The sequence below is a fragment of the Pristiophorus japonicus genome, chromosome 3 (genome assembly GCF_044704955.1).
Source record: "Pristiophorus japonicus isolate sPriJap1 chromosome 3, sPriJap1.hap1, whole genome shotgun sequence".
NCBI classification, from domain to species: Eukaryota; Metazoa; Chordata; class Chondrichthyes; family Pristiophoridae; genus Pristiophorus; species Pristiophorus japonicus.
This window is the reverse complement of record NC_091979.1, coordinates 166,249,933-166,268,414: the sequence shown is the minus strand read 5'-3', so window position 1 is coordinate 166,268,414 and position 18,482 is coordinate 166,249,933. Positions and strand designations below refer to the sequence as shown.

General features: G+C 45.5%; 1 protein-coding gene across 8 annotated transcripts in view; it reads right to left on the bottom strand.

The window, feature by feature from the left end:
* The window catches only part of LOC139260001 (protein unc-80 homolog), a 501,022-nt gene that overhangs the window by 194,496 nt on the left and 288,044 nt on the right, over window positions 1-18,482 (bottom strand). For all 8 annotated transcript variants that reach the window (XM_070876044.1, XM_070876038.1, XM_070876039.1 and 5 more), the window contains 2 exons: window positions 11,145-11,348; window positions 10,950-11,047 (listed from right to left, as the gene is read on the bottom strand). In XM_070876044.1, the coding sequence (XP_070732145.1) occupies window positions 10,950-11,047; window positions 11,145-11,348 (302 nt within the window). The remainder of the gene's footprint in view (window positions 1-10,949; window positions 11,048-11,144; window positions 11,349-18,482) is intronic.

Sequence of the window (18,482 nt, the reverse complement as noted above, 5' to 3'; positions counted from 1 at the left end):
GAGAGAGAGGGGGGGTGGGAGGGAGGAAGAGAGAGGGGGGGGAGGGAGGGAGAGAGAGAGAGAGGGGAGGGAGGGAGAGAGAGGGGGGGAGGGAGGGGGAGAGAGAGAGAGGGAGGGAGAGAGAGGGAGGGAGGGAGAGAGAGGGAGGGAGAGAGAGGGAGGGAGGGAGAGGGAGGGAGAGAGGGAGGGAGGGAGGGAGAGAGAGAGGGGAAGAGAGAGAGGGGGAGGGAGGGAGAGAGAGAGAGTGCAGGGAGGGAGAGAGAGAGGGGGAGGGAGGGAGAGAGAGAGAGAGGGGGAGGGAGGGAGAGAGGGGGAGGGAGAGAGAGAGAGGGGGAGGGAGGGAGAGAGAGAGAGAGAGGGGAGGGAGGGACAGAGAGGGGAGGGAGGGAGAGAGAGGGGGGGAGGGAGGGGGAGAGAGAGAGAGGGAGGGAGAGAGAGGGAGGGAGAGAGAGGGAGGGAGAGAGAGGGAGGGAGGGAGAGGGAGGGAGAGAGGGAGGGAGGGAGGGAGGGAGAGAGAGAGGGGGGGGAGGGAGGGAGAGAGAGAGAGTGCAGGGAGGGAGAGAGAGAGGGGGAGGGAGGGAGAGAGAGAGAGAGGGGAGGGAGGGAGAGAGAGAGAGAGGGAGGAGGGAGGGACAGAGAGGGGAGGGAGGGAGAGAGAGAGAGAGCGGGGAGAGGGGAGAGAGAGCGGGGGGAGGGGAAGAGAGCGGGGGGGGGGGGGCGGGTTGGGCGGTAAGGGACGGGCCAGGCTCGGGTCTGTACGGGGACAGACGGGGGCGGGTCGCGGGTCGGAGCGGGGAGGGAGCGGGTGTCGAGTCAGGGTTGTGGGGGGGGTGCGGTCGTGTGGTGTGAGTGTCTGCGGGGGTGGGGGGGGGGGGCGGGAAGCGGGGTGTCTGGTCGGCGGGGGGGGGGAGGGAGCGGGTGTCGGGTCGGGTCTGGTCGGCGGGGGGGGCGGGGAGCGGGTGTCTGGTCGGCGGGGGGCAGGGAGCGGGTGTCGGGGTCCGGTCGGCGGGGGGCGCGGGTGTCGGGTCGGGTCTGGTCGGCGGTGGGGGGGAGCGAGTGTCGGGTCTGGTCGGCGGCGGGGGGGTGGGGGGAGCAGGAGCTGGCCGTGGGAGGAGCCTCATTCACGCAGCCCCAGTGAGGCCATTCAGCCAGGGCTAGGCAATGCGTGCTTCGGGCCTCTCCCACACATTTCGGCGCCTGGAGCTACTGCACTTGCGTGCCGACTGTAGCGCGCACGTGCAGAGGTCCCGGCACTGTTTTCAGCGCCGGGACCTGGCTCCGCCCCCCCCACAGCTCGTGCTGGCTGCGCCGAGGGCCAGAGGACCTGTAAGTAGGTGGAGAATACCGAGGATTTTTTTAGGCACCGTTTTAGGCGCGAAAAACAGGCGCCCAGCTCGGAGGGGCGCCCGTTTTTATTCTTGTGGAAACTTGGGCCCATTGTGTTTAGTTTTGGTCTCCTAATCTGAGGAAAGACGTTCTTGCTATTGAGGGAGTGCAGCGAAGGTTCACCAGACTGATTCCCGGGAAATCTGGACTGATATATGAGGAGAGACTGGATCAACTGGGCCTTTATACACTGGAGTTTAGAAGGATGAGAGTGGATCTCATAGAAACATATAAGATTCTGACGGGACTGGACAGGTTAGATGCGAGAAGAATGCTCCCGTTGTTGGGGAAGTCCAGAACCAGGGGACACAGTCTTAGGATAAGGGGTAGGCCATTTATGATGGAGATGAGGAGAAACTTCTTCACTCAGAGAGTTGTTAACCTGTGGAATTCCCTGCCGCAGAGAGTTGTTGATGCCAGTTCACTGGATATATTCAAGAGGGAGTTAGATATGGCCCTTACGGCTAGGGGGATCAAGGGGTATGGAGAGAAAGCAGGAAAGGGGTACTGAGGGAATGATCAGCCATGATCTTATTGAATGGTGGTGCAGGCTCGAAGGGCCGAATGGCCTACTCCTGCACCTAATTTCTATGTTTCTATGTTTAGATAAGCTTCTGGATGCATATGCAACCGGTTGCAGTTTGCCTGACACATTGGCGTGCTGTAACACGCAACCAACCCCGTACGAAGATGCATCACAAGCGAGTACTAAATATTTACACGGGTCATACAATACAAGTAACTTGTTAGAACATAGCAGGTTTCTGGCCTTCTTAAAGGCTGTCTCTTGAGATTTACCCCAAACCCAGTTGTCACCCTTGCGTTGCAATAAATGCAAAGGCTTCAGCAAAGTGCTCAACCCTGGTAGAAAGTTGCCAAAATAGATGGGGAGACCCAGGAACGAACCCAGCTCCATCACATTCTGTGGTCTGGGTGCATTCTTGATGGCCTCCGTCTTGGAGTCCGTGGGTCTGATGCCATACACCGCAATCTTTCGCTCCAGAAATTCGACCTCTGGCACCAGGGAAACACACTTGGAGCATTTCAGCCTGAGTCCCACTCTGTCCAGTCGCTTTAGAACCTCTTCCAGGTTGTGCAAGTATTCGGTGGTGTTGCAGCCAGTGATCAAGACGTCGTCTTGAAACACCACGGTGCGCGGAACCGACTTCAGCAGACTCTCCATGTTCCTCTGGAAGATGGCCGCAGCCGAGCAAATCCCAAAGGGGCATCTGTGGTATATGAACAGTTCTTTGTGCGTGTTGATGCACGTCAATTTTTTTGAAGGTTCAGCCAGCTCCTGTGTCATGTAAGCAGACGTTAGATCCAGCTTGATGGACGACTTCCTCCCTGCCAACATTGCGAACAGGTCATCCGCTTTGGGTACTGGTCCTGAAACGAGACTCGGTTGATCGTTACCTTGTATTCCCCGCAGATTATGACCGTCCCATCGCTTTTCAAAACCGGAACAATTGGACTGGCCCACTCGTTGAACTTGACTGGTGATATGGTCCCCTCTAGTTGAAGTCTGTCCAGCTCAATCTCGACTTTTTCTCGCATCATGAATGGAACCGCTCGGGCCTTGTGATGAACAGGTCATGCATCAGGGACTAGATGGATCTGCACTTTGGCGCCTGTGAAGTTGCCGATGCCTGGTTCGAATAACGATGGAAATTTGTTTAGCACTTGGGCGCATGAGGTGTCATCCACCGAAGACAGTGCTTTGATGTCGTCCCAGTTCCATCGGATCTTTCCTAGCCAGCTTCTGCCGAACAGCGTTGGGCCATCGCCCGGGACAATCCATAGTGATAAATCATGCACAGTTCCATCGTACGATACCTTCACTGCCACACTGCCAATGACTGGTATGAGCTCTTTGGTGTAAGTGTGCAGCCAGGTGTGGATCAGGCTTAGTTTTGGCCTTTGTGCCTTGTGCCCCACAGTTTCTCAAAAACATTCTGGCTCATAATTGACTGACTCGCCCTATGTCCAATTCCATGGAAACTGGAATGCCGTTTAATTTGTCAGAGGGCTTTTGGTGGTGTAGGTGTGTACCCCATACACTTTCTCTTCAGCCTCGGGCTGAGTTGCCTCTCTTACTCGTTCAGCGTGATCAGCGCCGGATCAGTCATCTTCTGCCGACTCTGCCACGTGGTGAGTCACAGCACGTCTGCACATTCGCTGGAGGTGCCCCATTGTTCCACAGCCCTTGCACACGTAGTGCTTGAATCGACATTGATGGGCTCAATGATTACCCCCGCGGCGCCAACATGGTGTTAATGGATTCACATTCATGCCGCACGGCGGACTCCGAGTCATCCTAGGTCTGGCTTCTGCGGGCGTGTAGACCCTGCCATATACAGTTCTGTCTACTGAAGGCGTTATTTTATGCACAGTACTTGCCGGTGAGCTTCGATGCTGCAATGATATCTGTTTAGTGTTATCGTTCGTGGACATGAAAGCCTGGGCTATCGTGATGGCCTTGCTCAGATCTAGGGATTCGGCAGACAGCAGTTTGCGAAGAATGACCTCGTGGCTGATTCCAAGCACGAAAAAGTCATGCAACACTTCCCCCAAAAATCCAGCAAATACGCACGGCCCCTCAAGGCGTCTTAGGACATAGCTCACCACGTCCTGGCCTTCGGAGTGATGGTGCATATAAAAGCGAAACCTGGCCATCAAGATGCTCTCCTTCGGCTTGAAGAGTTCCCGAACCAGCGCGCACAACTCTTCATATGTCTTCTCCATTGGTTTCGTCGGTGCTAGCAGACTTTTAATGAGGCCATATATCATGGACCCGCAAACGGTGAGGAGAATCACCCTGCGCTTGACCGTGGTTTCTTCCTTATCCAGCTCATTGGCCATGAAGTACTGGTCAAGACGCTCAATGAAGGCTTCCCAATCATCACCCTCAACAAATCCCTCAAGAATACCAACGGCTGCCATAACCGCATGAAAGTTCGTGATCTGTTACTCGTCGCCAATTGTTATGTTCAGAACAACTCCATAAGACTGTATATTGTAAGCTCAAACTATTGTGACCTTGGTCTCTTTAATGTAACTCCAGAGTGAGGATGCAGCACGGTACACTGCCTTTTATACTTGCTTGCCCAGGGCGTGCAGGTGACCTCTGGGTCTCCCACAGGTGTGCTCCCTGGTGGCAAGTCTTACATATTGGTAATGTTTACATACATAACAGGATCTGCCTTCTGAAATGAAAAAAAAAATCATGGCCAACAAGTTCTGGGTTTTTGCATGTGTTGCGCATGCGCAAAAACCCGGAACTTACGATCTGTCAAGTTTCAACTTGAAAGATCCTCCACATCCCCAGAAAATGGACATTCGCTCGTAGTGAGTTGGGCCAACTACTACCCAGTAACTGCCTGTGAAACTCTTACACCTGGTAAAAGCAGGCATAAGGCCTTTTTTCACCAGCATTAAGAGTTTAAATAAATATTAAAATAATTTTTTTAACAAAAAAACTTTAAAAATAGGTTATTTTTAACCCCTTTAAAACATTGAAACTTATTTTTCAAAAAATTTAATTCTTGTTTTAAATGTTTAATTTAATTGTATTTTAATTAATTTTGAACATGTGATGATTTATTTTTATTTAAGTTCCGTGAAATTTGTGCTTTTTTAAGTGATTCCTATTAAGCTTATGGGGATTCCATATGTAAATTAAATCCCCATAAGCATAATGGGGCTCCCCCTTTCTAATTGGTTGGTTGGCCTGGTCCATATGATCCCAGGGGTGCTTGCGAACCGCATGCATCCTGGGATACATAGGCCTTTAAGCATGCGTACATGTAGAGGTCCAGGATTGTGAGTCTACGAACCTCCAGGACCATCAGGTAGGTTCGTATTTTTCATGCGGTTCAGAGGCATTCGCCTGCGGGAGGCCTCCGACTGCAAATACAGGCCCCATCTAAAAATAGGCAGTTTTAGCACGTACAGCTCAACTGCCTTCTGAAAAAAAAAATAACATTATGAAGAAATCCCAAATGGAAGTCTGCAGTGTGTACCATCTACAAGATGCATTGCAGCAACTCGCCAAGGCTTCTTCTCCCATTTCTACCGCCAAGAAGGACAAGTGCAGCAGGCACATGGGAACAGCATCAGCTCCAAGTTCCCCCTCCAAGTTGAAGAGATCGCAAAGTTTCTGTTTAAAGAATGGACTCAGTTGAGAATATTTCATGAATTTTATGGGGTCACCCTGTGCAGATATGTGAAAAAGCTGGTTTTGTTAAAACTCCAGAGACCGCATGGCAGTTAGTTGTGACAAAAGAACTGTCAGTCATCCATTGACAATAGAGCTGTTGGCCAGGAAGGGAGGCCATTGACAAAGCCACTCTAATGTGCAAAAGCACTTCTCACCTCCATCTCAGAAGTAAAAACAGAAACAATGAACCCACTAGCCTGGCCAGCCAAGGAGGAGCTGGGTGTTTCCCAACACAAAGACTCAGAGAGATGCCCAGATTAAGGGCCATCAGCCCAATACACATGGGCTGGATGGTCCATCACTGACTAAGTACCCATGCTTAGAAACAAAGGGATTTTAAAGATTGGCGGGAAAGATAGGGGTAGCGAGACTCCCATAAAGACAGGGTCTTTTCCACTTTATTTTTAGCTTGTAGCTTGGAGCTTGGAGTGAAGCTTGTAGCTGGCAGCTTGCAGCTTGTATCTAGAGAGAGCTCTCTCTCCCTCTCGCTCCACTAAGATCGATGTACAAGAAGAAAGTAAGAAAGGAAGGGAGACAGCTTCTTCTTCTCCCTCCCGCGCCACCAAGGAGGAAGCCGTAGTTCCGCAGGCGAAGAGCGATCGAGACCGGCTGTGTGTGGTGATGAGCATGGTCGAGTGTCCCAAGCTGGGTGAGAGGAAGGGCTCAAGGTTTTCTCAGAAGTGAAGCTTTTCAGGGCTATTCTGGAGCGGAAGCTTCAACTGGGTAATTCATTGGTAGTGGTGGAGGTAGAATCCATCAGGGTATTACTGCATATTACTGGGTCTCATTTCTGTACTGCATGTATGTTGTTTGTAACCTGGATTTTATTCTCCACCGAGACACTGATTGCGTTTAGTAGTGCATGTTTTAGCCAGTGTACGTTAGACCAAATAAATATAAGTACGATTTTTCACTGAAGCATTCCTGTCCGTGACTCATTTCATTTACACTCTGAATAATAATTCCCGGGTCTAGAACTTTCGTAAGGCGGGGGCAATTCGAACTGTCCGTCTAGCAATTGGGCCAGGATCAAAACTGCTTACAAAGTTAGACACCATCCTGACTTGGAAATATATCACCATCCTTCATCGTCATTGGATCAACATCCTGGAACTCCCTGTCTAACAGCACTATGGAAGTACCTTCACCACATGCACTGTAACGGTTTAAGAAGGTGGCTCACCACCACCTTCTCAAGGGCAATTAGGGAGGACAATAAATTCCAGCGCTAAACTCAGTACTAAGGTGAAAGTTCGCAAATGCAGTGTCAAGTCGGGGTTGCAATGACATCATGCTCACTTCATTTACATCTCCAGGGCCAGTGCTGCTATTGGCAGCGCTAAGGCCCTTACCAAAATTGCGGTCGCCGGGTCCCGCACCAGGGAAGGGCGCTAGAGTGGCCACTGTCATTTTTCGCTAGGATAGCGGCGCATATACGTGGTGGTAAGTAGCCAAATTTCTGAACCTCTATTTATAAAGCCCAGGATCCCATATGCTTTGTTAAACTGTCCTGCCACCTTCAAAGATTTCTGCACAAACACCCTCAGGTCTCTCTGTTCTTGCACCTCCTTTAAAATTGTACCATTTATCCTGCATTGTATCTCCTCATTTTTCCCACCAAAATGTATTACCTCACACTTTTTTGCCTTGAATTTCATCTGTCATGTGTCCACCCATTTCACCAGCCTGTCCATGTCCTCTTGAGGTCTATTACTATCTTCCTCATTGTTTCCTACACTTCCATGTTTCGTATCATCTGCAAATTTAGTGGTCCTAGCACTGAACCTTGGGAAACTTCACTGTATACCTCCCTCCATCCAAAAATTAGCCATTCACCACAACTCAGTGGGAGAGAAATTGCCCTGCACCCAGATTGGGGGCGGTAACCTGCTCGGGATGGTACTTCCTGCTCCCGCGCGGAAGTCTCGCTCCGGCTGCGGAATTGGCCTTACCGCCTCTCAGAGGAAGTGGAGCGCAATCTCGCACGCTCTACTTCCTCTTGGGGCAGATCCAGCGGCACTAATGGGGCGCGATCGGCAGCACTACGCAGATGCTCCACGTAGCGCTGTCACGTTTCAATGCCCCTCCCCTTCGATAAATGGAAAGGCCATCAGAGTAGCACGGTACCGGGGTTGCAGCCCAGCACCCAAAATGGCACGATAGCGGTCCGGACCACGCAAGGGGGCAAGAATTTGGGCCGACTGGTGAGTCGGCAAATCCACCAGGATAGCAGTGTGGGGCGTACGCGAACTCCCCTTTACCTTCCGTCCCGCGAGCAGATGTTGGCCAGCTTCGCGACCCGCGAGGCTGGCGCTGACACCCGCTCTTGCCAACCTTGCAGGGCAATATTCGCTGCGGGGTAAAAAGGGGTCATCGCTGGTAGCGTGGTGGCCTGGGAAGCCTCCGCAAACTACCGGGCAATTTCGCAGGAGCCAGTAGCACCCCCCCACCCACCTCCCCCCAAAACAGGCGAAAAGTGTTTTGCGTCCCCCGGAGGCACCCCCCGGAGGTGGTAACGGGCATCACAAAAAGATGCAAGTTCAACTCCACTGTTTTTTTTATCCCTCAGCCAAAATTATATCCGTGTTGCTACTGCCCCATTTATCCCAAGGGAATTATTGATGCTCAGGCCTAGAGATAGAATATGGTCTGAACACTGGCAAATACAATCTCATGACAGAAAACAAATAACCTTGGATAGGAAGTTTCACCAGAAAGAGGAATGTAAACGCGACAGCAACAAAATAGCTCAAGCACCGTCAGCCTCAATGTCTCTTTCGTAACAATTTAAGAATACTTAACCATGGATTGGCTTTTGTTCCCCTCATGTTAAGATGCTGTTAAGCAAGTAGTAAGAAAAAGCTATCCAGCCTGTTAGGCTTCTTATTTTCCCGAGTTATTGCTCCAATGTGAATTATAAACACCTAATTTAATATCCTGATTAAAAATTTTGAAAAGTTTCTTCCACCCCAAGATAATTAAGTGCAATTCCAAAATGCCTTAAAACTGCGGTGTCTTTGACGCCGTATTCTCAGAGTACGCCGTCGCATTCTCTTTGCAAGGCCCCGGATGTTCCGGATTTCCGTGAAATCCGAAATTTGCGATCTGTCAAGGTACGCCTTGATAGATCATCCTAACCAACTAAAAAATGAGTATTGCTAGCGCAGAGTTGGGCTGTTTGCCCAACAACTGCCCAGCAATTGCCCACACAATTCTTACTGCTGGTAAAAGCAGGCATAGGGCATGCTTTCATCAGCGTAAGAGTATATATAAGGCTTAAATAAAACATTTAAAAATCCAAAATTATTGCAAATATTGGCCCGAATCAAGATGTTTAAAATAATTTATCAAAAAATTAGCTTTTTATTGAGGTTGATGCAATGAAGGGACTTATGAATAAAATTGTAAGTCAGTGCATTTCATCATTATCATCATCATAGGCAGTCCCTCGGAATCAAGGAAGACATGCTTCCACTCCTGAAGTGAGTTCTTTGGTGGCTGAACAGTCACAGACTCTGTCACAGGTGGGACAGATAGGCGTTGAGGGAAGGGGTGAGTGCCGCACGCTCTTTCCGTTGCCTGCGCTTGATTTCTGCATGCTCTCGGTGTTGAGACTCGAGGTGCTCAGTGCCCCCTCCACTTAGGGCGGTCTTGGGCCAGAGACTCCCAGGTGTCAGTGGGAATGTCGCACTTTATCAGGGAGGCTTTGAGGGTGTCCTTGTAGCATTTCCGCTGCTCACCTTTGGCTCGTTTGCCGTGAAGTAGAGCACTTGCTTTGGGAGTCTCATGTTTGGTATGCGGAGTTGATCGAGTGTGGTCAATGCTGGGGATGTTAGCCTGAATGAGGACGCTGATGTTGGTGCACTTGTCCTCCCAGGGGATTTGTAGGATCTTGCGAAGACGTCGTTGGTGCTATTTCTCCAGCAACTTGAGGTGTCTACTGTACATGATCCATGTCTCTGAGCCATACAAGAGGACGGGTATTACTACAGCCCTGTAGACCATGAGCTTGGTGGCAGTTTTGAGGGCCTGGTCTTCGAACACTCTTTTCCTCAAGTGGCCGAAGGCTGCACTGGCGCACTGGAGGTGGTGTTGGATCGCTGTCTGCTCTTGTCATTAGGATTCCATTGCATAAATGATTGCAATGGAATCCTCTTTTGTTAGTGGAGGACCTGGCCCATGTGATCTCAGGGTTCCGAACTGCCTGCGTCCGTGTGCCTTTATGTTGCCGTATGCCTGGAGGCCAGAGACCGCAATTCTTCACAGCCTGGGAGTAAATTCATAAATGTTTTGCAGGTCGGAGGCGTAATCCGAAGGAATGCCTCTGACCGTAATTTCCAGGCTAATATTCATCCTTGGCCAGTTGCATTCCCATGACATTTCCAAATTCCGACTACCTCAGGAACATTCATGCTATCAAGAAAAGATTAACTAGTTATTTATCTCACTGCTGATTGTGAAACCTTGCTGTGTGAAACATGGTTACCATGTTTGCCTCCAAAACAACAGCAGCTGCACTTGAAAAAAATTCAGTGTATGCAAAGCACCTTGGGAAGTTTCTGAGAATCACAATAACTCCCCATATAAATGCAAGTTCTGTCTTTATATCCCACAATTATTTCCATTTTTTATTTATCTTTACATGCCTAGTTAGATATTCATCTAGCTCTTTTTTATAGGTATTAATCAACATAGCATTAATTGCATTAGCTGGGAATCTATTTCGCATATCCACTATTACTTCTAATCTCATGTCTCACTTGATGCTTCTTAATTTTTTATTCATATACTCTAGTCCTATTCTCATAGTCTAAATTAAATATCAACCTAAATCTACGTAAAGGATTTGGATCATGGCATTTCTCAGTTTTCTACAATTAAAATTAAGTTCAATTCTACGAGTCTGACTTCATAACTTAGAGTCGCAACTCTCACTTTAATGCTTCGATTCTCTTCACATGGCATTGCATACAATAAAATTGCATACAATATTCCAAACAAGGCCTGATCAATGATCTGCACAAAGTTACAAGGTGGATACAAGAGCCTGCAGAATATTAGTATTTAGATGTGTATCCTTTGTTTGATTTCTCACCTCTATTTCTAATAAGATAGTGCAAAGAGAAGCCCAAATAAAAGAAAGTACTTTAAAACTCAGTACGAAGCAAAAGCTGTAACGTATACACAGTGTAGGGACAGTGTATGGAAAGCAACCAATGATTCAAACATATGAATTATCTATTATATTATCCCTTGTTTCAGATTACTATGATTCTTGGCTCAAGTACAAACTATGACTTTCAAGTTTGGCATCGATGAAATAGATGAAAACATTTATACTTACAGGTAACCATGTCATGTTTCTATGGTAATTTTCATCTGTTCCTACTGTGCTCAGTCCTTCTGGTTCAATACTAGGTTCACTTGTACTCCAGGGGCTACCTGTTAAAAACAGGAATAAAATCTAAGTACAATCCTTTCACACTAAACACATCTATCATTCTATTTGCTTGAAGATAAATGTATGTTAAGAAATTACCAATATCAGTAACTGTGTCATGGCTTTGAGACAACAGAAGCTCTTCGTTTTCTGACTCAGAGTCCTGCCGTGAAAGCTTTGTGCTCTTCAAACTGCCAGCCCGTCGTATGCTTGACAAGGATCCACCTTTCTTTACTCGAAAACTTCGTGCCCCCTTTATCTGAAGTAGACGGGAACCTCCTGGTCTTACTTTTTTAATTGGTCCTAAGAAAATGAAGGCTACACATCAAAAACAAATGCCATGGCATCTTCAATAAAATGCAAGTAAACAACCAATTAATTATTTACTAGTTTTGATGAGTGAACCTCGGATCAGTACAGTAACTATTCCTTGTATTAAGTGGGATTCTACAGCTAAATTTGATTGGGATGGGGAAGTTATTTTGCTAAGTAATTTTACACTTAGCTCAGAATTGATATAAACTCCAGATTAAAACTAAAAGTGACTTAACATCTCTAAACCATAGCCTAACTGAAGAGGGAGTCTTATTAATACCATTTAAAATAAAAACAAACCATTCAAATGATTACGTTAATATAATTTTAGTTTTATTTCAGTTGAACTTTGTTTAAACTCATCTGATTACATAATTGGTGTCATTGGCGGGGGATAGAACAGAGATCAACATCTGTGAGGGAACGAAATTTGTATCAAAATATAGTAACCTAAAATTTACTATTTGTGATATCAGGGAACGAACATTTAACACATTTGCACAAAATTTCTTTATTCAACAATAACAACTTGCATTTATGTAGTGCCTTTAACGTAGAAAAACATCCCAAGGTGCTTCAGAGTGTAATAAGACAAAAATCAGCACTAAGCCAAAGGAGGAGATACTAAGAAGGGTGACTAAGATTTTGGTTAAGAGGTGGGTTTTAATTGGGGGCCGGGTGTGGGGGGGGTGGGGGGGTAAGGGGGCAGTGGAGTTTAAAGGCAGACAGAGTGCTGGAGTGCACGAGAGGTTAAGGATTTCCAGAGCTTGGGATCTAGATTGCTGAAGGCATGGCCACCAATGGTGAAGTGAAAGGACTTGGGGATACACAAGAGACCAGAGTTGGAGGAACACAGAGTTCTTGAAGGATTGTAGGCCTGATGGAGGTTATAGAGATAGGAAGTGGTGAGGCCATACAGGGATTTGAACACAAGGTTGAGGATTTTAAATTGCAAGCATTGAGAAACCGTGGGTCAATGTAGGTCAGGGAGCACAGGGTTGCAGTTTCAAATGAGCTGAAATATATGGAGGGTGGAGGATTGGAGACCAGCCTGTAGAGAACTAGAATATTCAAGTCTGGAGGTTATAAAGACATGGATGAGGGTTTTATCTGCAGTTGGACTAAGGCAGGGACAGAGACTTACAATGTTACAGAGGTGGAAGTAGACGGTCTTTGCAGTGGAGAGGATAAGGGCTCGGAAGTTCAGTTTGAGGTCGTAGGACGCCGAGATCGCAATCATTCTGATTCAACCCGAGAGGTTGGCCAGGGTGGAGATGGACTTGGTGGCAAGGGTAGCGTTTGTGGCAGGGTTGAAGATGATGTTTTCAGTATGACCAATAAATTGCAGCTCATCCACAAATAAATCTAAGACAAGCAGGCTGACAAGATAGAGGGGTCAAGAGCGGTCGGGCTAGATGTCGTCAGCATACATGTGGAACCTAACATCATGTTTTCTAGACCAAAATGTCGAGGAACCAACCAGGGAGCTGGCCATCCTAGACTGGGTGATGTGTAATGAGAAGGGACTAATTAGCAATCTTGTTGTGTGAGGCTCTTTGGGGAAAAGTGACCATAATATGGTAGAATTCCTTATTAAGATGGAGAGTGACAAAGTTAATTCGGAAACTAGGGTCCTGAACTTAAGGAAAGCTAACTTCGACGATATGAGGTGTGGATTGGCTAGAATACACTGGCAGAGGATACTTAAAGGATTGACGGTGGATAAGCAATGGCAAACATTTAAAGATCACATGGATGAACTTCAGCAATTGTATATCCCTGACTGGAGTAAAAATAAAACTGGGAAGGTGGCTCAACCATGGCTAACAAGGGAAATTAAGGATAGTGTTAAAACCAAGGAAGAGGCATATAAATTGGCTGGAAAAAGAAACAAATCTGAGGACTGGGAGAAATTTAGAATTCAAGAGAGGAGGACTAAGGGTTTAATTAAGAGGGGGAAAATAGAGTACGAGAGGAAGCTTGCAGGGAACATAAAAACTGACTGCAAAAGCTTCTATAAATATGTGAAGAGAAAAAGATTAGTAAAAACAAACGTAGGTCCCTTGCAGTCGGATTCAGGTAAATTTATAATGGGGAACAAAGAAATGGCAGACCAATTGAACCAATACTTCGGTTCTGTCTTCACAAAGGAAGATACAAATAACCTTCCGAATGTATTAGGGGACAGTGGGCCGAGTGAGAATGAGGAACTGAAAGAGATCCTTATTGGACGGGAAACTGCGTTAGGGAAATTGATGGGATTAAAGGCCGATAAATCCCCGGGTCCTGATAGTCTGCATCCCAGAGTACTTAAGGAAGTGGAAATAGTGGATGCATTGGTGATCATTTTCCAACAATCTATCGACTCTGGATCAGTTCCTATGGACTAGAGGGTAGCTAATGTCACGGCACTTTTTAAAAAAGGAGGGAGAAAGCGGGTAATTATAGACCGGTTAGTCTGATATCAGTAGTGGGGAAAATGTTGGAATCAATCATTAAGGATGAAATAGTAGCCCATTTGGAAAGCAGTGACAGGATCGGATTGAGTCAACATAGATTTATGAAAGGGAAATCATGCTTGACAAATCTTCTGGAATTTTTTGAGGATGTAACTAGTAGAGTGGACAAGGGAGAACCAGTGGATGTGGTGTATTTGGACTTTCAAAAGGCTTTTGACAAGGTCCCGCACAAGAGATTGGTATACAAAATCAAAGCACATGGTATTGGGGGTAATGTACTGACATGGCTAGAGAACTGGTTGACAGACAGGAAGCAGAGTCGGGATAAACGGGTCCTTTTCAGGATGGCAGGCAGTTACTAGTGGGGTGTCGCAGGGCTCAGTGCTGGGACCCCAGCTCTTTACAATATACATTAACGATTTGGATGAAGGAATAGAGTATAATATCTCCAAGTTTGCGGATGACACTAAACTAGGTGGCGGTGTGAGCTGTGAGGAGGATGCTAAGAGGCTGCAGGGTGACTGGACCTATTAGGTGAGTGGGCAAATACATGGCAGATGTAGTATAATGTGGATAAATGTGAGGTTATCCATTTTGGGGGTGAAAACACGAAGGCAGAATATTATTTGAATGGCGGCTGACTAGAAAAAGGGGAGGTGCAACAAGACCTGGGTGTCATGGTTCATCAGTCACTGAAAGTGGGCACGCAGGTACAGCAGGTAGTAAAGAAGGCAAATGGTATGTTGGCCTTCATAGCTAGGGGATTTGAATATAGGAGCAGGGAAGTCTTACTGCAGTTGTACAGGGCCTTGGTGAGGCCCCACCTGAAATATTGTGTTCAGTTTTGGTCTCCTAGTCTGAGGAAGGACGTTCTTGCTATTAAGGGAGTGCAGCGAAGGTTCACCAGACTGATTCCAGGAACGGCTGGGCTGTCATATGAGGAGAGACTTGATCAACTGGGCCTGTATTCACTGGCGTTTAGAAGGATGAGAGGGGATCTCATAGAAATATATAAGATTCTGACGGGACTGGACAGGTTAGATGCGGAAAGAATGTTCTCGATGTTGGGGAAGTCCAGAACCAGGGGACATAGTCTTAGGATAAGGGGTAGGCCATTTAGGACTGAGATGAGGAGAAACTTCTTCACTCAGAGAGTTGTTGACCTGTGGAATTCCCTGCCGCAGAGAGTTGTTGATGCCAGTATATTGGATGTAATCAAGAGGTAGTTAGATATGGCCCTTACGATTAAGGGGATCAAGGGGTATGGAGAGAAAGCAGGAAAGGGGTACTGAAGGAATGATCAGCCATGATCTTATTGAATGGCGGTGCAGGCTTGAAGGGCCGAATTGCCTACTCCTGCACCTATTTTCTATGTTTCTATGTTTTTGGTTGATGTTTCCGATGGGCAGCATGTAGATGAGGACGACAGAGTTAACGGTTTGGGTGGGATGAAAAGCTATTGCTGGAGATGATCTGGCTATGATTGGATAGGTAAGAGTGGAACCAAGTGAAAGCAGCCAACAAAGGAAAGGCATTGGAGAAGGATAGTATGGTCAACCATGTCAAAGACCAAGAAGGGCAAGCACAGATAATGAGATAATGCACCACATTCACAGTCACAGAGAATGTAATTTGTGACTTTGATTGAAGCCTTTTCAGTCATTTGAGGCCGTTGCAGGGTTAGGAACTTGATTGGAGAGATTCAAATATAGAATTGTGGAAAAATTGGGCACAGATTTGTATGGCAACAACAAGTTCAAGGGCTACTTTAGAGACAGTACTAACTCATTTAAAATATACTGGTTAAAGTCTGCATTTTAATAGTAAAAGAATGCCATAGGAATGCCTTTAGCCATATTAATTTTCCAAACGGTTATGTGGTATATCCAATTAGAATTATCGTTCACACTTTACCAGAGTTCAATATACAAGGTCAGCATGCAAATCTATATTGTAAAATCAATCAGAATACTTGGTTCAAAGGGAATATGTATCCAGTTTGCATGTATGTAGATGCGTGATGCTTTGATGTCTTTTTCTCATATTAATGTGTGTTGTCACAAACATTCTGTACAATACAATTTGTTAATGCATTATTGTGAATGAACATGTGCATAGATGAATCTGGAACACATATACAGAAGAAAAAGTATTCCATTAGACCGGGCCTAAGTCACCCTCAACATGAATAGATTACTATCAGCAGGATTCCTAGGATATACAAGTGCTTCAACTAACTGAACATTGCAAAGCTAATAAATTTAACATTCATGGGGTGAAAAACCATTATGCTAAAGGGTTGCAACTACACATGAAATGGGTCTGAAAGACTGACAACAAGATAAAGGGAGGAAATAGAGAGAATGTGGAGACAAAAGTGTGACAAATAAAAGTATTTTACTTCAATACTAGAAAAATATTACAGGCAAAGAAAATATTAAACATGAAAGATATATGCAACTAAATGCAATTACCTGTACTTCAATTAGCAGTTACTGGCTGATACTTTTAGAAAAATTGAAATCAGTACAGTATCAGCAATAGTAATGCTGTACAAGACAAAAATATTATTGCAGAAATCTGACATTGATAATGAAACAGTAGTATATTGACAGTAATTCCTATAAGTACATAAATAAAATTTGATTAACTCGGTTTAGAGATTTAAAAAAATTGACGATCAAGTTTTGAAATGATATATTCACTGAGGTATTCTACACATGGCAGTACTCCAGATTGGGTGTGTGGGGGTTTACCACTTCAAACACAGGAGGACTGGATGCAGGAAGAATAACCACAGAAAGCTCTTCAGAATTCCCTCGAGTTATCTGAACAGCTACAACCCAGAAGTAATGTGGAGGATGATTATTGTTTTTGCAGCAGTCAAACTGACTAAAGAGTCAACCACTCTGTCACATTACATCCAACACATAACATTACACAATCTCACTCCGTCATTGAACATCTTGCCATTTCTAGATTTCTTAATGGCATGAATGCAGTCAATAAGCTGCTTCAGCAGATGCGCAACCTCCTCTGTAAGGTTCTAGGACATTGGTACAGTTGTCACAAAGCCAACATTTGTCACGTGTGGAAAACATGTCTCTGTATCTGCTTTAACAGACCTGCTTGCATCCTTGTGGTACCTCTGGCCTTTTGGAAGACCTGGTGACAGGTGATGGGTTTGCTCATTGCTCGACTGTTTATTGTGGAATCTTCTCCCTTGGTTCCAACTTTGCAAAGGTTTTCAATGACTTCCACTTGCAAGTAATTTAATTATTGTCTTGTCCATCATCAGTACCCTCCTCGTTGGTTATGGCCTTTGAATGGATGCAGCACAACTTAATGAGGACAACTTTTCTGTTGAGGTAAGAGGGACATAATGCAATTTTTTACATAAGAATACACATACACTGGAAATGAGAAAAAAATTGGTTGCCATAAGAGCAGAGAATAATGTATGCAGGTCAGCCATAGCTGCGGAAAGTATATAAGGTATACCTTGTAAGCTATTATATGCTGTCTAAAGTAAATGTTATGAACAATGCTTTTAAAATACTTTTATTATCCTAGGAATTCACTTACCCGACAGTTGTGTCTCTGGGAGGATGATTCTCCCTAACTTGAATAGCATCACATTGTTTCCTGCTTCATGCGAGTGATTTTTTCCAGTTGCATTGAGCTTCCTCTGAATTCTGAAGCTTCTTTCTTGTTCCCCTTTTGAGGGTAATACATTTTCTGCAGTCCTGTGACATCCATCAAATTTATTGATTTTGTTTCTTGTGTACAGGTTCACCCCTCTGAAGTAGATATCGGTTGATTGTTGCCCAGAGGCAGACTCTTTATATATTTTATGAGCTTTTTCAATTATATAGCAATTTATTTCTGTGAAATATGGTAACGTTTGTCTTCTTTTCAACTCTATTTTGCATCTCTATTCCCTCTTCCAACACCACTATGTGCCACACTCAATATCAAATACTGAGATGATACCAACTAATTTTTGACTGGTGTCTCATCTTACGACTGGCAGTAAATCAAGTTGCTGTGTTTTGAAAACTGTCGCACTCCCCCTTGAGCAGTAAATGAAGGAATTTACAACCAGGCAATTGCCTCAGGGTCTTAATGTCCACATCTGGGAACATCGTCCAATTCATTTTTAAGGTTGACAGTTTTACTGGTCTAGATGCAAAGTAAAAGTAACTACAATGGTCAGCGATCATTGAACTTACTTAAACTTATGATTAAGTTGCAGTTGTTCATTATTTTTAAAAAAACATAGGGATAGAACCTCCACTTTTTTTGCATGCTTAACGCCCACTTAACGCCCATTTTACCGCTGAAATGACGTATAACGCCTCGTGAATTGGCTAGAATATACTGGCAAAGGATACTTAAAGGGTTGACGGTGGATAAGCAATGGCAAGCATTTAAAGATCACATGGATGAACTTCAGCAATTGTACATCCCTGTCTGGAGTAAAAATAAAACAGGGAAGGTGGCTCAACCATGGCTAACAAGGGAAATTAAGGATAGTGTTAAAGCCAAGGAAGAGGCATATAACTTGGCTAGAAAAAGCAACAAACCTGAGGACTGGGAGAAATTTAGAATTCAACAGAGGAAGACTAAGAGTTTAATTATGAGGGGGGAAATAGAGTACGAG